Source organism: Hirundo rustica, chromosome 7 (genome assembly GCF_015227805.2).
Source record: "Hirundo rustica isolate bHirRus1 chromosome 7, bHirRus1.pri.v3, whole genome shotgun sequence".
In the NCBI taxonomy this organism is placed as follows: domain Eukaryota; kingdom Metazoa; phylum Chordata; class Aves; order Passeriformes; family Hirundinidae; genus Hirundo; species Hirundo rustica.
Window position 1 is genome coordinate 14,038,366 of NC_053456.1, and position 24,351 is coordinate 14,062,716.

A 24,351-nucleotide genomic window follows, 5' to 3' on the forward strand; every position below is an offset into this window, starting at 1 on the left:
GCTTCAAACTCTCCAATGTGACATTTAAACTTTCATTTTTAAGATTTTTAATTTTAAAAACTATTTAGAAACATTTTGTGTGGATTAAGTTTAGATAATTTTGTATATGTTCTGTATTTCAAGTCTAAACAATGTGACATAAATTGTATTTTTTATATCCTTACTTTTCATATTACTGGATTTTTTTTTTAATACATGCAGAATAAATGTTTTTACATATTAAAAAAATGTTCCCATAATCTCATTGTTACATGGAAGCTTTTAAAAAACACTGGAGGACAAGAAACAGGAAAACACAAACTTATACATGCAGCTAATTTCCACATATTATATAATAATCCCCTTGCTCTCAAACACACTCACCGAGCAGCAGCGTAACAAAACCACTGAATGATACTGACATGTCTGAATTTACTTCTGGTTGGCTTTTTTCAATGCATGTGTTGATATTACTAGGAATTCTCCCAGACACAAGATTCCCAGTGCAAGAAGGAATTATTTTGGTATATATTTTCATATGTGTTATTAACTGTTACTGAAGAGGTAATTGCTCTTATCTGCTAGATCTAAGGCAGAACATAATACTTCATGATATTGTCAAATACCTACAAACCAGAGAACAAGCACGTTTTAAACTTCCACAAAATGCAAACCTGTTTCCATGAAAATTGTTAAGTACTTCCAGAACATTTGAGTTTTACTTCCTGTCAGAAAATCTGACATTGATGGAGTTTCCAGGAGTCAAAAGTCCATGGGTTTTGGCAAGAACTGGTTCGGTTTTGGGAGAAACTTTGATTTCAAAATTCTGAATTAGCTGTGAACGTAAACAGGGCAAGTATTAGCAAAACTGCAAAATTACCTGTGAAGAGTAGCCTTTAAAGAAGAGAACATAAAAGACTGTCACAAGCAAAATTTCTGTTGCCGGGTCAGCAGAGTTTAAGTGCTGTGATTCTCATCCAGGAAACAAAAAAGGTGTTACAAGGTAAAAATTATAGTTCAAAATCTTCCTTCTGTGATGGAGGGAGGACTGAGTAAGTCCTTTCTGAAGAACTTCTGCATAACCAGATTAAACAGCCTGAACTATCAAAGGAACTAAGGTCTTTGACTTTGTGAGGTTCCTCTCTATGTGTTTTTTATTTCACTTCCTTTAATATCAATCAATATGTGAAATTATTAAGAAAGCTATAGGGATTCAATCCCATCAGACACATTTTTGTGAATGAAGAATACCTCAGCTATCTGCTCTTACACTTTCAAGAGGGAAATACTGCTACATCCTCAACTTTTCCTAATACTAAATCTCAATTTTTTCTATAAATTAAGTAATTATCTCATATACTTCTCCTAGTATGACTGATGACCAATGCATTATTTTCCTACACATAACTACATTTTTCAGTGTCAGGTATTTGAGGAAACTTTAATCTAATTTTTCCTCTTTTTAAAATCTTTTTCTTCCAAATTTCCTTGAATTTGGCTGTATTGTCCTTAAAATGCAGTGCATGGCTGTTTATCCTTACTCAGTGAGGATTCATCAGTGTTTGGCAAGACTGAGTAATTTAGATGCTCTTTCTGATATATAAAATCCTTGCTAATGCCGCTAACATTATCTAGAATCACATTGCTTTGTCAGAATTGACCTATCTTTTACTATACAACTCCAGTCTGTTCCTATGGTACTAATATTACGGACAGTTGTTCCTAAATTTGTATTTATGCATTTATTTCTTTTCAAGGGGACTAACTTGCAAATGTCATTAATGAATAACTTTGTCTTGCTTCTGGAACATTTCTCCTTATTTTTTTTAAATTCTATATTCCCATCCCCTGATTTTAACTTCATTCACATCCCGTGCAAACTCTAAAAGTATTCTCTAATCCATCACTTACCCTGTTACTGAAAATAACAGTCTAAATCAAATGCAGGACAGACTTTTATAGAATTTTAATTAAATGCTTTCCCAGTTCAACAGCAAATATTTGATAGCTAGTGCCTCCAGCTATTTCCTTTTTCTAACCAGCTGTGCATGCATTTTATGGGCACTTCCAGCTGGAACAAATTTTGTTAATTTAATTGAGAGAAAAACATACAGGACGTGTGAAAATGCTTCCTTGAAGTCAGAGTGTATGACTTTATACTCCCACATGAGGTAAAAAATCATCAAGTCAAAGAAAGAAATCAGACTGGTCTGAAACAATTTCTCTTTGATTAGCTCCATGTGTTTCTAATTTTAACTCACTTAAATATCATCTCTATGTTTGTAAATATTTTGTGTGCTATTTTGTTCTAGTTTCTTTCCAGAAAACAAATCAGGTTCTCTATTGCTTTCTTGAGCCTCCTTTCCAAAAAGATGGAAGAGTGTTTGTTTTACCAAGCCCCCTGGGAGCCCTCTCACTCTCAGTTCCAAGAGACAGGCACTAATTGTTCAGAGATTGCTCTAGAAGTTTACTGAAGGAAATTCAAAGACAAATTCAATCAAACTTTCCTTTGAATACATAAAGTGGATCTAAATATTTTTACAGTTAAGTAACTATGGTTACCAAATCTTCATGATTTGATTGCATAATCTGGACTCCTTATTTGAGCTATAGGCTGCTTTGTAAATGATAAAAAGAGAACATTTTCTTTATGATATGAACTAATAAAAAACAATATATCTCAATATGTGCTATTTATATAATTATAAATTATGCATATCTAAAATGATAATGAGTTAGAAGAAAGAATAAGAGACAGAAAAGCCCAGAATGCAGAAAAATTATACTGTTTATCATCACACTGTGATCAGTAGAAGGATATAAAATCTATTTTAGATCTTCCTAAGTTCTGAATTCTTCTAACTAAAACACAGAAACTGATCAGGTAACCATTCTAATATACATTAAGAAAGATTTCTGATTTGCTTACAGAACCCTTCTGTACCAAATCTATAGATTTCCTTAACTTACCTTTAGTTTTACATCATGTGTACTGAACAATCTGCAATGTAGTTTAGGTACTATGCTACATTTGAAGCATGATTATTTTCAATTTTTTTGCTGGACAACATTCCAATACAAAGGTTTTGAGCACTGTAGGATACCCAGAGATGACATAAATTGGAAAAAAAAAAAAAAAAAAGAAAAAAAAAGAAAAAAGAAAAAAAAAATCACTTTTCGTCTTGTAATGCTGTTACACAGCTCTAACCTGAATCAGTGCAAGATGGATTTCCAGCTCTGCAATTCTTTTTCCTATACAACTTCGAATGCCATAACCAAAGGGGATGGAGCCAAAGTTGTCTACTCTGTCCAAATTATCTTTCCTCAGCCAGCGCTCAGGTCGGAACTCATTTGCCACTGAGAAATTTTCTTCACTGTATGATGTAGCATAATGACAAAGTGCCAGCTGGGTCTGAGGAAATAAATTATATTTACATTTAGCTAGCTCCAATGCACATAACAAAATTTAAAAGCATTTGCAATTACTGTAATTTCTGAAATAAGAGGTGATAAAAACTAAGTAACTGTGAGTAATTCTAAAGACAAAAGGATACCTCAAAAATCAAATCCCTTCCTCAATTAGTCAAAGGAAATAGACTTCAAATTGTTTTCAGAGTTGCTGGATATATTAGAAGAGATGCAGTAGGGAAAGAGTTGGGAACAAGTCACAAGTATTAGGAATTGTTTCATGAAGTTGCTGTAAGAAAAAGGGAGAAACTTTCTACAAAGGGAGTTAACAGACAAATAATTAGAAAACTGCAAGGATAATGAAAATCATCCTTTTTTATTGAATTATACCATTACACAGATATGTTATTAATAGACTCCACTCGCAAGATTATTAAGAAGAAGTCATGATAATAAATTTCATTTTCAGGTGAGGACCCAAACAAAAAAAATCAAAACAGCAGCAACAAGTCAATCAGAAAATCTATTTGTGGCATGTAAATGAGTATTACTGAAATACTTTCCTCTTAATGTTCTAGCGTGATGAAATCTTTTGAAATCAACAAAGTGTATATATGTTGTAGCAGATCATGTTTCATTTGCAAAAATTAAACTGTTCTCTGCAGAGGACTGCAACAGAACCTACCCCTTTAGGTATCAAGTATCCTCCAATGATCAAGTCTTTTTGGGTCACTCTTCCATTTCCTGGCAATACTGGATATAACCTAGTGAGAAATATTTATCTGAAGTTCAACAGTAATAACTAATACAATTTAAAAAAATCTAGATTCCAATTTGCATTCACGAATATGCAGGATGAATGCTATATTCATTCACACCAAAAATGTTTTTCAGGAGTACAGAACACTTGGAGCTTCAAAGACCTTGAACCATCTGTGAGAGTATGAACATCATCTGAGAAAAGATATTTATTAGTAACTGAAGGTTGAGGTATTTGCTCTATGCATTTATTTGCTTTACACATGTATGAGCATGAAGGTAGATGGTCAAGTTGGAGACATTTTAGCACTACTTGCTAAAGCTGAAAAAGCCCTATTGATGCCTTCTCTAAAAGCCTGTTACTCCCCTCACCTCATGAACATTTAATATAAACATATTTTTAAAAGTATGTCACATGCCTTTAATTTAAATCAAAAAGCTTGAAATTATTGAAGTGGTACTGCAAAGTACCAGTGTGGGGGAGGAGGTTGTTACATCTGATCATACAGACTAAAGGGAAAACCAAGCTTTGGATTCCTTAATAGACATGTCCTACATCTGTGATACCACTTCTACCATATTTAGGAACATTAAACATTATATGATCTATCTTATTCATTGCTTGAGCATCCTTGGACACAACACTGCTGAAATAAATAAAAGTAGAAACAGCAAATAGCAGTAGCAACAATTAACTACAAATGCTAAAATGGACTCAAAATTCATTAGAATAACATGAAATTAAATCTTTTAGTTGTCTGCCACTTACCTCAAGGTTTCTTTCAGGACAGCTCTAATCAAAGGCAATTTTGGGACATCGTGAGCAACTGGAACTTGATCTTTCCCCAGCTTATTGGCTATTTCCTCATAAACACGTTGCTGCACCTCTGGGTGTTTTGCCAACAAGTATATTGCCCAGGACAAAGTAAAAGAAGTCTAAAGAAGAAAACACAATCATCAAGCCCAACAAGATTACATTAAAAATAATTTCAAGCCAAGAAAAACAATCAGCTTTCAACTACGTGTTTTATACGTTTAAAGTTATGAAACAGGCTGGCAATGATTCACATCTGGATTCAATGGGAGGTTGCCGGACTTTGCCATCCCCTCCTTCATCTCTTTTCCATCTAAAAGTCCACCACATAGCACAACAATCCATATTGATATTTTCCCAGTGAAATATAAAAAGCAACAGACAAACCAAATGCAAACCCAACTATGTAAGCAATATTGAAACATAAATACTCTAAACAGCAATGGATTTAGTTAGCTCTTAGTTTTCAATGTGCATTTCACCTTTCCTTCCAAGAAAAACACTTCACAGGAAACAAGATAAGAAAATACTACCCAGAACATTTCCAACCCCTTTTAAGCATATGGTGGTCCCCTCATAGCATCCACACAACAGAATTGATATAATTACTGCTAAGATTATGCTTTATCCTTTTGGTAAGCAATGCTACACCACTATCATTTAAAAATATTTTTTGTGAAGAAGAAACGAGGCAGGACACAGTTCAACTTTGAGCACAACAGGATTTAAGGAGACCCATCATCTAATCTTTTTTCACCACAGCTGAAAAAAATCAGCTTGTGGAAATGTCTTATTTTGGTCATAAGTTTAAGATCAATTTAGAATGCAAATTCATAATGATGGTGACCTTTTATGACTTGTCTTCAAACTGGGGTATAATGTTAGAAGTACCGTTCTTATTAGCTTTTCTTGTTTTTCTTGCAACATTGAATGGCTGTGCCTTCTACAATGCAAGCCAGTTCTGTTCCACTCAGAGGAGCTGGCAATTGTGGCAGCTGTGTACAGAACTTCTCTGATACAAGCAGTGTTCCTTCCCAGCTTCCCAGTTCCTTCATAACTTCTTAACAATTAGGGCTGTTCCAGTAACAGACAAAATGCTTGTAGCCAACAATTGACTCACAATTCTCTTGAATGCTTTTATAATCCTCTAAACCCCTTTCAGTTTCTATGAAAGAAATGAGATCTGAATTGACAGCAGTAGGAAAAAAAAAGATTCCTTCAATTTTTGTTTTGTTCTTGAAAATGAGGAAGTCAGAAGTATCATCCTCTCAGAAAAAGATTGTTGCCAGCTGAGAAAGCTGAGTCAAACAAAAAGGGAAATTCTTTTTGGCATGAACAGTGTCATTTTATTTTAATGAAAAATGTCACCACTAAAAATGAAAAATTAATGGTCTGAAAGATTAGAAAATGAATGGGATGAATAACTGTGTTTTGCTTAAGAACCAAACATCAAAAAGCTCTGCAAACTCATAAGCTCTGAGGACATTTAACCAATGGAGCACATAAAGAAGTTTTACATATGCGCCTTATTTTGGAATACAAAAGTGATTGCTGTTGGGTTTTTTTTTTTTGTTTTCTTTAGAAACCTTACAAACTTTCTTAAGCCAAAAAAAATCTGAATTCAATTATCCAGAAAGTTTTTCTTTTCATTTAGACCATTTTACTTTTTTATTTATTTTAAACTTTTCTACTGCAAGACTATTTAGGTCCTACATAGCACTTCTTTATCAAATGAATATAATTTCTTTGAAAATTTTGTTCAGTAACAATCATTTATAGTAGCAGTGTTCATTGATATTCTAAATAACTCTGTATACCTTTTACATAAAATAACTCATCTCTCTTTTTCCTTATTCTTCGAAGTGTCATGCTGCAGTCAGTACTGAGCTACACTGATTTCATATAGGAATGAGAGGGGAAGATACACACATGACATTAATGTTTCTTCAAATGGTCTGTATGGCAAATCAGAAGAATGAAGAATGAGAGACACTTGAAACATGTTCCTAGGTGTTAACATATTGGATACACCAGCCCAAATAATCCTGAGCTTTTACCATGGCTCTTTGCCTCAGCCTGAATCTATGTTGCCAGCACAAGCAGGAGTAGAGTGAACTTATGCCTTATCCGCATCATCACTGGCCCAACATCCCCTTCCTAATGGATTCCAGCAGAAAGCAGGTATCTGATCTATAATATGTGTCCAAGATGATTTAATTTGCCACACATGAAAATCCTTTACAAACTCTACACGAATTTATTGATCATTTTTTTTCACACTAACTTTCAGCTAACTTTTCTGTTGTAGTCTACCTAAAGTAGCACAAACACCAACCTGGATAAGCAAACTAGTAAAAAGCAAATACGTGAAATACAAGCTGACACCCAAATGATGGGTTCCTGAAAACCATGACTGGGTCAGAACACTGATTTCATTCCAGTGGAGAGATTAAACAGTACAGGAAGTATTTTGTATATTATCACTTTAAAGGCGTCATGGCTTAAATGTGTTAAAATTACATCCTTATAAACAATATAATCCCTCTGAAGAGAGCTGCCAGTGATACTGGTTTACAAAAACAACTATGCACAAGGAAAATGGTAACAAGCTTACTGTGTCCACTCCTGCCAGAAGCATTTCAGTCATGTTGGCATATATCTCTTCCAAAGTAAGTTCCTTACTCACTAGGAGGTGTGTAAGTAGCCCACCATGCACTCCTTCTCCTTGGTCCAGCTGAGACTGAATAGCCTTCAATTTGTTGTCAACATGGATTTGACCTTTGGGATTCAAAAAAAATGTTAAGCCTCCATCTTTATTTTTCTGCTAGTTCCATTCAGTAATCACATTTCTCACTTACGCTACACTGCACTTTCAGGGGGGAAAAATTTCTTTTTTCTTAAGGAAAAATCCAGGATTGGTGGTGGAGGTCCTTGGGTACATATGGCAAGGAAAGATTGAGCTGATAGGAGCCTTGGTAGCTCACAGCATGAGAATGCTAAGCACAAAGAAGGGACACGAGACACTTCAGTTCCCCGAAGGAAGCTCGAGGCCAGGTGTTTACACCCACCTGGCTTGTCTCCTGATGACTCTGCAAGAAGTGGTGAACTCTGCAGAGCGTGCTGCAACTCAGCACAGAGAAGCTGCTGCAAGATGCTAGCAGCAGCCAGAAGGTCAAAGACACAGCTTAAATATTCTGAAGACCAAGATGAGGAACATCAAGTAATAACAAAAATTCAAAAACTTCAGCGAATGGCATGCTGAGTAATTTCACCCACAGTTCCATGTATACTCCAGTGACTGCAAACACCAAACCAAACAAAAGCATCTTCGGTCAAACAACGGATTTAAGAAGAGAAAACCTCCTCAGGAAGTTAATGGCTCACAGAAGGAGCTTACCGAAAAAAAGCAAAAAAAAAAGGTATGCAGTTTTCTAATACTTAAGAGAGAAAAACTGTTCAAGGTTTTGGGTTGGGGTTTTTTTGGGTTTTTTTTTGTTTGTTTGTTTGTTTTTTTAATTCAAAAACATTAAAAAAATAAAACTGCAAAGACAACTCCTTCCTACTCACATGAAAACTGATTCATAAAGTACCTGGAATTTTATTTACCATAAAACTCATGCTGTAGTACATCAATGTACTTGGATGTCAACTTATACACTTGTGTGTGTGTATATATATATGTATGTATGTATGTAAATATCAACCTTACAAAGTGTTTAATTAATTGCCAGAGCATAGTTTATTAACTTTCTCATCAGTTTTAGTGGTTATTATTTGTCAGGGTGCTTAATTAAAATTTTGCTGAAGTCAAAACTACCCTCATTAAAATTGAAGTGGCTTAAGATAAGACCTTGGCAAAGCACTTGGACCTGGTGTGACAACAGATGGGGATAAACAAAGAAAGAGCAGGATAAAATAGGGGAGTTTTGAAATGTTCTGGTAAAGTTTGGTTTTGGTAGAATATTTTTAAAACAGTTCCCCTGGCCAGTCTGGATTTAATATGAAACTTACTTCTGCCACAATGTCTTCTTCTAATTTTAGAAGAGAAAAGCAGCTTGTCCCGTTCAAAGACACACAGAACCTGCAGAAATACAGCTGAACTTTTCTACTACTAAATCTTACTAAATTTGAAGAGTCCATCCCAGGATCTGCAGAACTCTCTCCAGGGTTTTGGAATAAGTGGACGAAGCCATTTGGGAATAGCACCTGCATACATAGTGGTCTTAAACATGCTAAACATCAATTCCAGAGCCTCAATATATTCGACAGTCTGCTGTGGGATATTGTTTTCCAGGCAGCCCAGCCGGCATTCATACAGAATGGTCGCCACACCTGCACATAAAAAAATACTCATTTCTATACACATCAATACGTATTAACAATTTAAGGAATTAACTAACATAAAGTGGAACTACCTTACAAGAAATGTTTATTATTATTAATATTACTTCCGTTGGGAAACTGATAAAAGAGAAATTCAAAACACAGTAAAATAGCCCAGCTAAACATTGCAGCAAGAGAGTAGTTGCTATGTCAGTAATGCTCAGCATGAGATGACAGCCAGGAATTCCACCAGGAGTAGAGCAGCCTCCAGCCAGTTTGCTGTGTTTTGCACTGCACTATGAATCCTGAGCCTGCCCTGTTGGCTTCTGAACACACAGGGACACACAAGTCCAAGATATTTCTGATAACAGTGACAACGCAGGAGTTTCTACCAGAGGCTGTGTCTCTGTGTCATCAGTTGGTAGCAAATGAGTCTGTATAAATGGATAAGAATCTTGCACTCCAGACAGTGCTTTTACTGCATACACCATGCTACACCCGGCCCTGAAAAGCATCAAGTATGACACTGTTGCAAGTGACAAAGTTGACTGTCTCTTGTTTTGACTTGCTGTAATTTTCACAGATGTTTTTCTGCAGTTTTGCAGGCCTCTCACTAGAAATTATCTTTACTGACAAAAATTGTTTTAAAATTTGGTTATTTTCAATTCTTTCTTTCTTTCTTCCTTTCCTAATTTTCCTCTCTGGGAAAATATTTTTCTGCATCTTTTCTTTCTTTTGTGCCTCTTTCAGAAACTGCTAGTTCTTATACATCCTCTTGCTGTTTACATGGTCCCTTCAAAGAAATCTTAGATCTTACTTGGTTCCCTGAACAGTTACAGTGAAAGTTATATAAACAGCAAGTCGTATAGAAAACAAGTGTGTGCCAGGCACAAGTTATAAATGAAAAACTAAAAGAATGTGAAGAATTTAAACTAACCCATCAGTTATAGTGAATCTGTAAGCTCACGGTTTGAAATTCCATAAAGTGGTAGTTAAATGCCATTTTTAGACACTATTAATGTGAAACAGACCAAGCAGGCAGCCAGCAATTTGACACAACATCTTCATAAGTGAGCAATTTGGAAATTCTTCAAATCCCAAATTACTCAGCTGCCTGTCAGCAGAGCGCCGATGTTTTTAAAAGGCATTTCATATAACAAGATGGGGTTGTATGCAGTCAGTTAAAGAAATACATGACATATGTATCACCATGAGATTTCTGTAAGAACACAGGAAATGCCATACGGGGTTCCATTCAGCATTGCCTCATTAATGATAGCCAGTGGCAGATGATCTTAAGGGAAGCATAACAATCCCATACTTGGCATCTGTAGGCAGGGAAAAGCAGTAACTTTTCCCACATTAAGATGTGAATTGAATTTAGATACATCACGTGGTGATTCCTCATTGGAATTTGGTTGGTATATTGTGAAATTAGCCTGTCTTAGAAGCCACTTGTTAGAAGGTCAGCGCCCCTGTTCTTGAGAAATTAATACAGAAAACAAGTATTGAGACTGTTCAAAGCCTTGATTGAACATTTTACCTATACACCAGCATTTCCATGGGAATTGCTCCTTAATACAAGATACCAGCTCTTTGGACTTTGCAAAGAAATTCTATCAATACTCACTGCGTTACTTAGGAAGTCACACGAATGCAGAATATCAAACTTCCCTTTTCAGATTCATCACAACAAAGCACGGTCATTTGACAGACATGCCTAACCACAACCACTGCTTTACATCCATCTTCTTTACAGATCCAGCCTGGGCTTACCTTCCATTGAATACTTGAAGAAAAGGTTGTTAACATTTGTCACTGTTTCCCCATCCTCCTCTTGACTTCTGAGGGTGTGGATTCTTTTAATTAAGTCTGCGATAACTTCATTGACTCCTTCAGAGTAAACAGCCACATCTTTGGGTTTCAGAATTTTTTGCCTCAGTACACTTCTCATTTTTAGCCATTGCTCCCCCTCCCTAGAAGAAATTATTAATAATATCTTTGTATAGTTTTCCTTAACAATCATCAGCTGGGTAAGAGCTCTGCAACCAAACTGTTTGCAATTTTTCATGTCAAATGAAAGCAAATGGTAAAATAAAAATTATGATAATGCATATTTTGTATTATGCTCCTACAAATTTATTCTGTATTTATCACACATTCTCTTAAATTTCAGTGTTGCAACATGTATGTTAAGTTGTAAATCTATCTCTGGGTTGAGTGACAGAACTTGCCCACTTGGTGTTTTGAATTTGGCAAGTGTCCCTATGTTAGTCCCTATGTTAGTCCTTATGTTAGTCCTTATGTTACTAGTGGCTAATGCAAGAAATTAGTAAAATTCTGTTAAAATTCCTTTGAATAAATATTTGAATGGGTAGTCTGCAAAATTGCTTTTACACAGAACCAGTACTTAATTACCAAATAAAGGTATCACATCCAGATCTGACAAATCAATGACTTGAGCTGGTACCATAAATTCCATTACTGATACGTCACTTTCAACTACCCCAGTTCTAAACCTAAAAAGTAAAAGGAGAGCAGATCTATCTGTCTCTACAGATTCTGCTTTAGCTGAGCTACGCATGGAAATCTTTGTGCTGAAGACTAAAAATCTGAATTATATTACCTACATACTCCATATGAGCAGAGTATTTGGGAACAGTGGTTCCAGGGATACCTTTCCATTCCTTATGAAAATGGGCAATTATCTTTTATGTGTTTATTTTAAATCGTTATATTTCCCAGAACTTTTTTTACCTGGAGCAATGTCATTGCAAGGCACAGAAACTTATTGGCCAGCAGAAGAATTTGATGTCTTTAACAGATATTTCCCAAGTCTCCTGATTTAAGATCTCTTTTCACTAAGTGTCAAGGAACTGTTAGTTTGAGTCTCAACCGCAGCTTAAGATTTGAGTCTACAGCGCAATACATAAAGCCTTTTACTACCATGAAAAAACAGACAGTCCATGACTCAGGAAATTAATTTCCCTCTAAATAAACATCCTATGTCAGTGGGAACTGTGAGTAGTTCCCAGTGGCAATTAACCACACCCACATGTGCTGCCAGGTTATGCAAGCTGTACAGACAGATAACTCCTCTGGAATCAGCCAGATTCAAAAATATCTGTGTGCAGATGCACTGCAGTGTGAATTGACCATTCTTTACATTAGTCTACTGAGGGGGCACTTCAGTGAACAATAAAGCTAAACCCAATCTGGGCCAACAATTCCACACAGCACACTGCCAGGCAGACGGAACAGTCCAGAACTGATGCAATAAACCCACACTTAGGCAGTGCAATGCCAAAGCTAGAAAGCTCTATTCTGTAAAACTGCTTGCAGGTAAGTGAGTCAGCTCAGACAGCTCCAGTTGATACACATTCCCAAAGAGCGCCTTCATGCAAAGTAGCTCACTGCACATTCAACTACACATCATTACTATCGCTTTGAAAATTCACAGCAGAACAAATTCACAGCATTCACCACAAATACCTACTCCCTTCCCCCCACTAGACACACAAATTTCCCCACACAGAAAAGCCTGATTTCCAGATGACCCCCACAGTCCTTCAGAAAATCGCTAGAAAAATCAAGACAACAAGGAAAGCGAAGGACTAACAACACTTACGCAGAAATGAGCCCCGTGGCTCTCCCCCGTAAATCTCTGTACTCCTGCCAGGATTCCATGTTGGCTCTTTGTGGTGCTCTGCCTTCTGCTCGGAGCACTTGAGCAACCATGTCTCGATCTGCAATGGATACAACAAACTGGGGACCAAAGTGAGACTTGAAGATCTTTCCATATTCCTGTGTGTGTTTTTGCTACAGCATCACCAACAAAGAGAAACAGAAGTCAAGTATTACTAAGGAAAACGATCACAAAGGAAACTGACAATTTGTCATACACATGAAACTGACAATTTGGCACACACAATCTCTCACATCTAGAATTTGATCCCCAGTTTTCCAGTCAAGGAACAGTTTGAAATGTCAGGAGAGGCATCTAAGCATTACTGTGAAATATTCACAAGGAAAACAGAGAGGTCATACAGTTCAGGACCCTGACTGAAAAGACTCAAAGCTCTAAGGCACAGAGTGTGAGTGAAACCAAACACTGAAAAGATGAAAGGACCTGGTGCACTTTAAAACACATCCCTTCAGATCAAACAGGTTAGAAAGAATGTCTGCAAAAATGAAAAACATGGAAGCATAGGGGAGTAAATTATCAGTATAATACAAAGATACAGTATAATATCTTTTGTAAATAACTACTTACTCTACCATTTAATGGCTTATAAAAGCTATGTATAATTTTCTTACATCTAACCATGAATAACGACAGTGCAACAGCCTAGTGAAAAACTGCATTTTGGAACAGATTTGTCAGCAGTGAATTTGAGAGAGACATATGCCAATTCTGCAAAAGAAAGGAAAAGGTGAGGTCTTATTCTTGCAGTGGGGTTTACTGAGTGGTTGATCCACAAATCATGTGATTCAGGCTGGAGGCAAACAAGAGGACTGGAAATGAATAAAGAGGATTGGAAGACATTAAACTGTGTATATAAATTAAAAGAAATAAACCTGAAAAGTTTTCCAGTAAGATTTTACTGTCATTGTCCCATGATATCTTACTGATTATTCCAAATAAATTGCATTCTGACATGATCATGAAGTGAAACTCTCAATTCTTACAAATTCACTCAGAGTTGAGGTACATCTTTTTTTTTTTTTTTTTTTTTTTTTTTTTTTTTTTTTTTTTTTTTTTTTTTGGGTGGGGGGAGGCGGGGGGACGACCACCAAAACTGCAAAGCAGTTATTTAAAAGCTATCATTAAGACTTTAAAAGTCAATTTTAAAGCCTTTATTTCTGGTTGAAGCATTAAGACAAGTTAAACTGATCAAAGTTTAACTTTGACACATTACCTATATTCTAATCCAAAGACATCTGCACACAGTTATGCTGATTATAAACCAAAGATCTACCAACTACACTTGTGAAAGTGTATAACTGGCCCAAGATTAACTTATCTGAAATATATTTTATTCAATCTTAGTTACAGAGATGAATTCTTTAATTGCCAACAATAAGTTTAAGACACATGAATCACTCTTCAGAATATGATACCAAGTGCATGTAAAAAAATGTAATTCTTTTTGTCTAGTTTCCAAATAAAATATGAGTTGTGCAATTGTGGTCTCTGCCAGTCACTTCTTAACTACTTTTGGAACACAATGGCCAACTTCAATCTAAGTTCTAAAGGTCTCCCACAACAATATTCTTACCATTTTCAAAAATCAGCATCTGGATTTGTATGAGACACATGTATTAGTCATTCTGGTGAGGGAAATTACAGCAGGAACTCAATTGTCATTTCTGCTTGGTCTCCTCCTAACCAACACCACAGGCAGAGCAATGTATGAACAAGCACTCCCAAACACAAAGTATCTCTTGCCTCAGAAATACTTTAGGGATACTGAACTTGCAGATAATAACTTTGAGAATATGTGTCTTTAACAAAAAGCATGAGTTGGGAAAGGAGTGCGGCAAGGAAAAATCAGTGGAGTGAGAGGAATACAGGCCATCAGTCAGAAAAACAAGTTCAACAAATTTTGTTATTTATGGAGTTTATTTTTTTCACAGATGGTGAGGTTTACATGGGACAACAAACTTAAACAGAAAATAAATCAAGTGACAAGCTATCCAATCAAATAAATACCAGTTTTACACCAGAAATGGAAACAGACAAAGTATTTGGACATCCCTTTCTTTCAATAAACTGAAAACCATTCTATCAACTTCATGTACTAAAAAATGCCCAGGATTTCTATTTCTATATTTTCTATTACAACAAGGGCTTTTCTTTCCCTTCTTCCAAACCTTGAAAATGCTCCAGTATAGTGCCTCACATACCACTCTCACACCAGTCATTCTTTCACACACCACAAATTCAAACTGCCAGCATCCAAATCCCTCCCTCCTCACCTTTCTTTTCTTTATCCTTACATAGCACTGATGAGACAAAAGAGCTCTAACCCCATCAAATTAAAAATACTTTCCCTTTGTCATAATTGCTGTAGGCATTACTACTTTGGCCAGGACTGGAATCACATTACTGAGAACAGAACCTCCTTTGTGAAAAAGCGCTCGGCTTCCCCACCCCTTCTGCATATAGCGCAGAAATATTTGTGTGCACCAAAGGACATCGTTTAAGTAGCTGTGCTAGTTACCGAAGGGTTTGGGATTAATTCATTCCTGATGTTCACTGTATTGTTAAATTTAACAGACTGTTCAATTTAATGCCTACTTGCATTCTACGTGTAGGCAAACAGGGCATGCTGTGATTCCTGAGACCCTAAGCAGAATAAAAACTAGTATTATATTGCAACTTCTCCTTATCCTTCTTGGAGCTTTCCTTTCTAGGAATAGTACTCACTAAAGAAGAAAATACCCATATCAGCTGGTAGCATATACTAGCTGATACTAGTATGAAAATTATATACTATCTTGGATGTCTTATATTCTTTTTAACATTTCAAATCATTTTCACTATTTTGACAGTGAAAGAACTTGAAACCAATTGTAGCAACTTTTCTAGTGTTATGAAACTGTGATGAGTACCTCTCAAATTCTGTGCAACACCACAGAGTTAGAGGGGAAAAAAAGAAACAGAATGAAACAAGGAGCTTTAGTCGTCTTCAAGTTTCATCTGCATGTCTTAGTTAGCAAGCAATCAAGCTGAGCAATTCATCATTAGCAATCCAGTTTGGCTGCCATGGAATACAGCATACATCCTAACATTTCTTCTTTAAAATCCAAATGATAAATATAAGAAAGCTGGACAAAACTAACTTATGTGACTCCTTTTTTGTTTTTTTTTTTTCCTGTCTCTTGCCTCTTCCTGGTGTTTTTAGGCCATTTGTAAATCTTAACTTTCAAATTTTGATTCTCAAACCATTTAAAGTTTTGTTTTCTTTGATTTCCCTTTTCTGTTTTTATTTTCCTTTCTCTCTCTTCTTTCTTCCTGGAATTTCAGTAATTTTCAGGCAGCAAACCTCTTAGGGCTGACAGTGAATTTCTTCCTAGCGATCTGGGAAAGGTCACTAAGAAAAGCAAAATATTAAATGCCCCGTTTGAGGTGTCTCCAGTGAGATTTGTACTGCCGGTGGAAAGCTTATGGATCAGTTGCAACAGAGTGAAACACACAGCTTTACTCCCTTATACACAAAGCCCTTCCTTTAGAATCGCTTCTACACAGGGAAAAAGCCCCAGGAGATGCACTGTGACTTTTAGGAATGAAACCCACATGTTTGGCCAAGCAAGCGAAAGAATTCATCTCTGGATAGCGATAGCCTTGCGGTAAGAGTGCTGCCCATGACAGCATCACCGAGGCGCTGCACAGAGGAGGATCCTCGTCCACCCAGCTCCCTCAGGGACACCGCACCCTCACCAGGTGGACCGACGGAGGGGACCCGCCGCGGCCCGCGGGACAGCACAGCGGTGGCGGTGCCCAGACCAGAGGACGCTTCACAAGCCCCACCCGGGCTCTGCTTCGCTTGACCGCCTCGCCCCGCTCCAGCCCCGCCACAAGCCAGGTGACAGGAGCCGCTCTCGGCCCGCCCTCCCTCTCCCCCTCCCCTCACGCCGCCATCCGGCCCCGCTTCCCGCCACCCGCTCCCCTCCCCCGCGCCCATGTGGCGGCCGGGGAGGGGGCGGCAGGGCCGGCGGTGCCAGTCGCCGCCGCTCCCGGGCCCGGCCCTCGGCCCCGCTCCCGGGCCTGGGCCTCGCCCCCCCGGCGAGGTTCAAACCGCCCGCCTCCCGCTGAGGGACGGGGGCCGGCCGGCGCTGACGGCAGCGGGGCCAGGCGCATCTACCGCCCCCTCAGGGCACCGATATAGGCAAAGTGTATTTATGTAAGAGGAGGCTGGGGCAGGAGAGACAAAATGGTCTCTGAACGCGGCGGAGCAGCGCCGGGCCGGGCTGGGGCGGCCCCGGGTGCTGAACATCTTCGCCTCACGGGTTGGTGCTGCGGTCTAAGAGTCCAGGGAAGCCCACGCTTCCAAGCCCTGCCCGCCAAAAATAAGCTCTCTGCCAGCTTGTGAAAGAGCCCAGTTTAAAAAAAAAAAAAAAAAAAAAAACCAAAACTTTTTTTTTTTTCTTTTTTTTTTTTTTTCCCCTTGTTCTTTCAGCTCGAGGCACCTCCCCAGAGGTTCAAAACGCGCACAAAGATGCGCGGGGAGCGCTCGCAGGCTCCGGAGCACGGAGAACCGGGATCGTGGGATCCCCTGAGCAACAAAACTGCCCGGAGCCTCCGGTGCTGCGGGAATTGGAGCGGGGGATCCCTTGAAAGCCGGCTCTCCCCAGCGGGAAGGCGGCGCGGCGATGCCCAGCTGCGGTGCTGCTAACCCGGCGATCCACGAGCGCTTTACGAGGGGAGGAAAGGAAAGGTTTAAGTGATCCTGGCGTGATTAAAGCATTAAGTACCCGAGGAAGCTGTACCTGGATTTCATGAATGCGGCCGAAGCCGTCCTTCCAGAAGAACTCGTAGAGGTTGTAGAGGGTGTTGGGTCCGGGCATTTCGTGCAGGCTCTTCACCCTGCCCAGGCGGCGCGGGGGGGGCTCCAGCAGCTCCGCTCCGCGCCCCTCGCCTTTGTTCCCCGCCGCTGCCCGCGGGCTGCTCCGCACCTCCAGCGACTGGCTGCTGCACAGCCGCGGCTGCCCGGGAAACCTGCTGCTGGCAAAAAGCGCCTGGTAAAAAAAGTAAGTCCTCTCACATTCAAGTGTCTGCTTGCATTTCATCGTCAAAACTCTGGTGAAGAAAGACATATCTTTCAATTTCAGAAGGGTCCACTTTGCTCCTACAGCTGCTTTTTATTTGGTTGCTCTTTCTTCAGTGCCTGCTTTAACTTGTACAAGCAGCACTTCTCCAAACTCTTACTGCATGAGCATCAGTTTACACAGACCATTATTTAACGCTCCCTCCCCTAGGGCTGGAAAAGGGGGGTGGGTCTGGGATGAGACTTGAATAGAACGAACCTATTATTTTGTATAATTCAAATCAGATAAATTTATCCATTATACATGCAGCCAAAGTTCAGGTTTTGCCTCTTTCACCCATTAGTTCGGTGAAAAACTCACCCCATGTTTTTCCTATTTTAAAAAGGCAGGATTAAGCCTATTTTTTTTTTTTTTTTTCCCTGTGGCATTGATTCATTCACCTGTGTTAGAAAATATTCACCCTATTAGAAAATAGGGTATTTTCTGCAAGAAGTTATCTTAGGACTGTTAATTATCCTGTAATATAAATGAAAAACATTTGTGCATCCACATATAAGTGGTCTTACACCATAATCTTACCAAAAAATTCCTGTAAATTACAATATTCAGAGATGTTATTTGTATTGTGGAATGATTTAGCTTTTGGACAGGATATGCTGCACAAGCAGCTTGTGTCAACTTTTGTAGAAATCTGCACAGTTTAAGAAGTATTTGTGTTATTTTCAGATGTATTTCTGTATAGTTCTAAAGGTGTTAGTGATTATCTGTAAAACATTGATTAGTCTCAGAAACGATGTGGAAGAGACTATCTTGGTTTTTAAGTGAATCAGACACTCAGATAAAATTTGAGCATAGAGGAAAATCTCAAGGAAGAGCCACATATCTAGAACAGAATTATGAATAAACTGCTGGTAAAGTAAATCTAGTGAGCATCAAAGTTAGTAGCTTTTGTTTTCCTTTATATTCACTTAGATTTATATTCACTTAGATTTTTGAGGCTGTATTCTGATTAAGCTCTGTGTACATGCTTACTTTGGGTACTGATAACTCTGCTGAAACAAACAAGTCTGAAGTTAGGTGCATCAGTCTTTATGGATACAGCAGTAAATATTACAGAAATAAAACCTGTTAGTGTACATGCTGGTTTAAGCTAAAATCGTGCCATTGAATGGATTTCGTCATACTTGAAAAGGTCCAGAGAAGAGCAACAGGAAAAAGAAATGAGAATATTTTTAAAAGCCACATAAGGAGGTTGGGAGTCTTACTTCATCTGGGAAAGATGACTACCACAAGCATGACAACAGCCTACAGCGTACATCTTTTGTTAAAAAAGGTGCATGTCAGAGAAAAGAAAGAAAATAATGGGCTTAGTTTGCAGCTACAGATTTCTTGATTACTTTTTCAGGTAGCCTTGGTACCTCACATTTCAGGTAGCCAAGGCATTGTGGGACATTACGTTCTTGCTACCACTGAGCTTTACAAGAACAGGTTTGAGAACATCATCAGGGAACCACTGAAGTTTTCCTTGCTACATTTCTGTGTACTGCTGATGCATTATTTCTTTGATATTTATCTAAGGATGCTTGGAGAGAGACAGGTATACAGATTTTTAAATTATATCAACATTGTAATTTCTAGATCGCTAGATATGTGCACCCATCGTAGAAACGCCTGCTCACAGCTATCAGTATGGTTGACTTTTTTTTGTTGTTTGTTTGTTTGAAGTCATACATGGTTAAGGTAAAGCATCTGCTGCTATTAATATAGTGAGATAAACTTAGATACATTATGCTGTAAAGGTTACCAGTTTTGCAACTGGTAGCTTTCTCTGTACCTTTTTCCAGTTTCCATATTTGGGATTCTCCATTATTTTCCCCTGTTACACCTTTTCCATGAAAATCATTGTAGGATATATTGTTTCTAGCCAGGCTACTTGAAAATGCTTCAGAAGCTTTATCCTTTAAGTATTTCACCAGAACAGTACCTGCTTTCCTTCTGACTAATTTCTGGAGGTAGTCCCAGCGTAGAAACTGTGTTTTGTAACCCCACCTGCACTCAGTTTCTTCTCAGTTTACTTATTGTTAGATTTCTGTTTGTTTGCAATTAAATGGTCTGAAACACAGACCCCATTTAAAAAAACCAACATGTAAATGCTCAGAGAATCTGTGATTTCAGTCAAGCAGGCAGGTCACCTGGTGCAGCCTGTAAAGCAGCTGCAGACATTCAGATCCCATCTCTGTCAAACCTCAGCACAGTTTTAATTCCAGTCACACATTCTGTGATTACTGGCTATCAAGTTTATATGTGCAGCTTATACAATTACAGTAGAGCCAATTTCATGAAAAGATTCTAGTAATCCATTGTATTACATCTGCTGAGGAATTGGATGCATTCTCTGCTGTCTGTATAGACTGTTGTTGGGTTTTAATATGACACTCAGCAGTGTAAGGTCTGAAATAGTTTATTTCATTAGTCACATGCAGATGTTTTTTACTGAAAAAAAACCCAAAAAACAAAACAAACACAAACTAACAAAAACAAACAAACAAAAATCAGAACCAAGAATTATGGAAATCCTAAAAGAAAAATCCCAAACACCCACCAAAAAAAAAACCAACAAACCCGAAGTATACAATTAATTTTGAATAAGCTTTTATACTTGCTCTAAAGAAAGAGTGGAATGTGCCATTTGAGAAGAGTCCTGACCCAGGAGTGTCTGTGAGACACCTCCATTACTGCTTACCATCTTGTAATTTTATTACAAAGAGACATCAGTGTTTCATAAGCAAAGCCAAAACTTGACCATCCTGAAGAATTTCCAGAGTGCATTATAGGCAATTGCAGAGCGTAACAAAGAAATAAGTGGCAATGCATTAATGATGAAAATTGCCAAATTTCTTTGATATAACAGAAGGATTTAAAGGGATGTAAAGGTGCTATTATGCAAATCTGCATAGGCCAACTTCCTTACACAAAAGGAGATGAATGGATTGACACATATAGAAGCTTTTTTTTTTTTTTTTTTTTTTTTTAAATAGTGCAGGTAGTGGCCCAGAGGTAGGTCTGATGACCAGTGGGCCAAAAATATTTATAAATAATAGGTATTCGTAGGCAGTTTGCCAGAGGGAGTAGAAATTCAGAGCCACTAACGTAGCTCTGGTGCACTATAAAAACATTGTGCTACAATAATTATCAGTAATACCACAGCAACCCGTCAGTGCAGATACAAGTTTCTTTTTCTAAGTAAACTGTACAAAAAGAATACTCCAGACAAGAAGAATTGTAAGGGGGTTCAATAGCTGAATACAGGAAGGGAATGTTTATGGATGTGAGTGAATACATGTGGGCTACCACAAGATGGAATGTGTAATTAAACCATTCACTTCTCTTTGCTGTGCCAGATCATAATTGTGTGGTTCTGTTTGACTTTCAAATTAGAGTTTTAGTGCACATATGTGCCACTAATGTTCCTGCTTTACTGACACACTTCACATCCTTACTACTGCAGATGGTAAAGATGTGAGAGTAAGTTGGAGGTCAAACTTGCAAACGGCAGAATGTTCAGTAGTCAACATTATGAGCAAACACCAAAACTTACGTGACAAGAGATGGATGAAACTGAAATAAGTTTCCTGGAATAGACTTGAAAAAGAGAAAGGAAGAGTAAAGGAAAGGAGCCAACAACCATTTGAAAGAGCAGCAGAGGGTGAAAGGTTTAGAGGGCAACCTAAAGTGGTGGAGGGGTTGACATTGTCTGGTCCCATTTTCCTCCCGAATATCAACACAGACTTTTTTCAGGTAACTGAAGTCCAGTAATAGCGCCACAGAATTCCCAGGAATAATGGTGAGTATTGTAGCCATTATACAAAACTCCTTCCAATCCACATAAAGCCACCAAACCATAAAGAAGGGAGGAGTTATGCCATCAGCACAAGCCAACCAAAACACATTTATGTGACTTAAAAGATAAATATTTTCTCCTACTTGTACAACCTACCAGTACATATATTTATCAGACATCTTAACACTGACTCGGAAACACACTCAGAGTTCTTTAAATTTAAACAATGACATCTGTCCTAGCCTGTTGGTCCTTGGAGTCTGAAAATATGTTTTATGTAACAAGTCAGTTGGGACTTCTGTTATTTTAAACAAGTTGGAACACATGCCCCTTCACAGCAGACTTGCTTCAGTTTTAGTTAACTTTTGCTATGTAACGGGAACACAGTATAAACTCAACTTGGCTTATTGATAATTTACATTATGTATTATTTTTGGATAATTTGTCTTCGAGCCCACAGTCCTGCTGTTCTCTCACTCTAGACCCCCTAATGGTCTGATTAATTGTACTTTGTTACCTTCATTTAGTTATTTCTAAATCCAATTTAAACTTGCCCTCCTCTTTGCATGAACTCTGACAAAGTTCAGTTGAAGCTCTTTGTGTCAATAACACTGGTATTCAGAGTCAATGATTATATTATCATCTTACCAGGAATTCTGTTTTCTTAGAATTATTCTCACCTTTTAACAGTCTTGGCTATATTGGTTTGTAATTATTTTAACATAATTTTATGATATCCAGTATAATAAATATTGTACTGTATGTTTAACTGTTGAAATAGCTACAAGTATAAATCATTTATAAGTATAATTTATGGATATAGAAAAAATATTTGATGGGAGGCATTTAACTTTGCCCAAGTAACACTTTCAGCTAAGACTACACAGATACACTCTTCATAACATTTGCAAAGAAAAGCTGAAAAAGAGCTGCAGTGTCAGAAATGTAAGCAAAAATTTTCAGTGTAGTTTAAAGTCATTTCACTGAAAAACCCATAGAGTTAGTCGTAATTTTTACCTTTTCTGACTGTCCTCAAACATATCTTCTGAAAGATCCTTTCAAGTAGTGAACTTACTTCTTTGGAATTTTAAATGCTTTCTAACTTCCTGGGTTTTCCTGAAAACAGGACAAATTTGAACTTCACAGGCTAAACTGAATATTGTACAAAAAGAAGGTATTTAAACCAGAACAAGTAAGCCAACGCCACTGTGACTTACTATTCAGCCCTTAATAAAAATCCCATTAATCAACTGTATTCAGTCCTAATTGCAGACTTCTTACAGATTTAGATCCTTGCCCTGTGCTTCTTAGGGCATATGACACTAAGTTATACTGAGAACCACTTGCCATGAAGTCCAGAGTTTTTAAACACATAAAATATGGCATTATGAAATATGACCATCAGGAGGGCATAAGGAGACAGAGAAACAGAAACTGGCTGTAGCTGGGTGCTTTGGTGAACTGTAACGCTGTGAAATTCCCACCCCATCATCACTGTGCCCTTTTAGTCTAGGATGCCATTTTAATGAGCAACAGCAGCACACTTCAAGCATTAATAACTTCATATGGACACTTGCTGGTTTGCCACAAGGGCACATAAACACAAGCTTCAGTATTGTAGCCTATCAGAAACATAAACAGCAAATATTAGAGACAATTCCTGAAGAAGATTAAGTCTCCTTTTAGTGAAATTCAGACTAAGGAGGGGGCCAGGAAACAGAGAAAAAGCTTTTCTTTCAGCAAGGAAACCTGAATTACATCCAAGAAAATCACACCTCCTCTATCCACACACTTCCAAGAAATAATTTACTTACCCGAGTTCACCTGCCTCTGGCACCACTCATAAGCTGAATCACAGTTCTGCCACACTATCTCTTCTTTTGTAGACTATTTAGTTTCCTAGAGGGCTGGGGTTACAGATCTGGAGCTGTCTACTGCAACCTTTGGGTGCATTGCCAGAGTACAGAGGTAGTGAGGGGGCAGCAGGACAGAAGCTCCAGGAGCCAGCAGCTCCTCAGTGACCGACCTGCCCGACCCTGTTATGGTACAGGCGCTGCCATGTGCAGCAACTCAGCTGTAGTGAGTAAATGTACCATCTGCCACTTGCTGCTACAGCCTGGAGCAACAGCAGGCAGTAATTACCACACTTAATCTTATCAACATAATGAATTCTAAAGTTTGATTACCAAGATGCTATCACTTGATGCATGGAGCCATTCATACCTCGTATTATGCTTTACTTGATGCTGAATGTACTGCATCCCACGCAGACATTACTTAGACGAGTGAGATCATTAGTCACGATTTACTGCACATGAACTACAGCGGTCCTAAATCCAGCTACTGCTAGTGATTCCACAATTCCAAAAAAAATAATCGGTATTAAGCCATCTGCATTTAGTAGGTTGTTGTGGGTTTTTTTCAAGTTTATGAAGAGTGGAGAGTAGTTTCAGAG

The 24,351-nt window shown here is 38.1% G+C and overlaps 1 protein-coding gene across 1 annotated transcript; it reads right to left on the bottom strand.

Moving 5' to 3' along the window:
* Positions 1-697: 697 nt before the first annotated feature.
* On the bottom strand, positions 698-18,103 carry LOC120755199 (cytochrome P450 27C1). The gene is made up of 9 exons (XM_040069869.1): positions 17,777-18,103; positions 12,912-13,102; positions 11,060-11,259; positions 9,083-9,292; positions 7,575-7,738; positions 4,916-5,082; positions 4,073-4,151; positions 3,188-3,391; positions 698-814 (listed from the first exon to the last, which is right to left on the bottom strand). The coding sequence occupies exons 1-9, from the start codon at positions 18,101-18,103 to the stop codon at positions 698-700; spliced, it is 1,659 nt and encodes a 552-aa protein (XP_039925803.1).
* Positions 18,104-24,351: the final 6,248 nt, after the last annotated feature.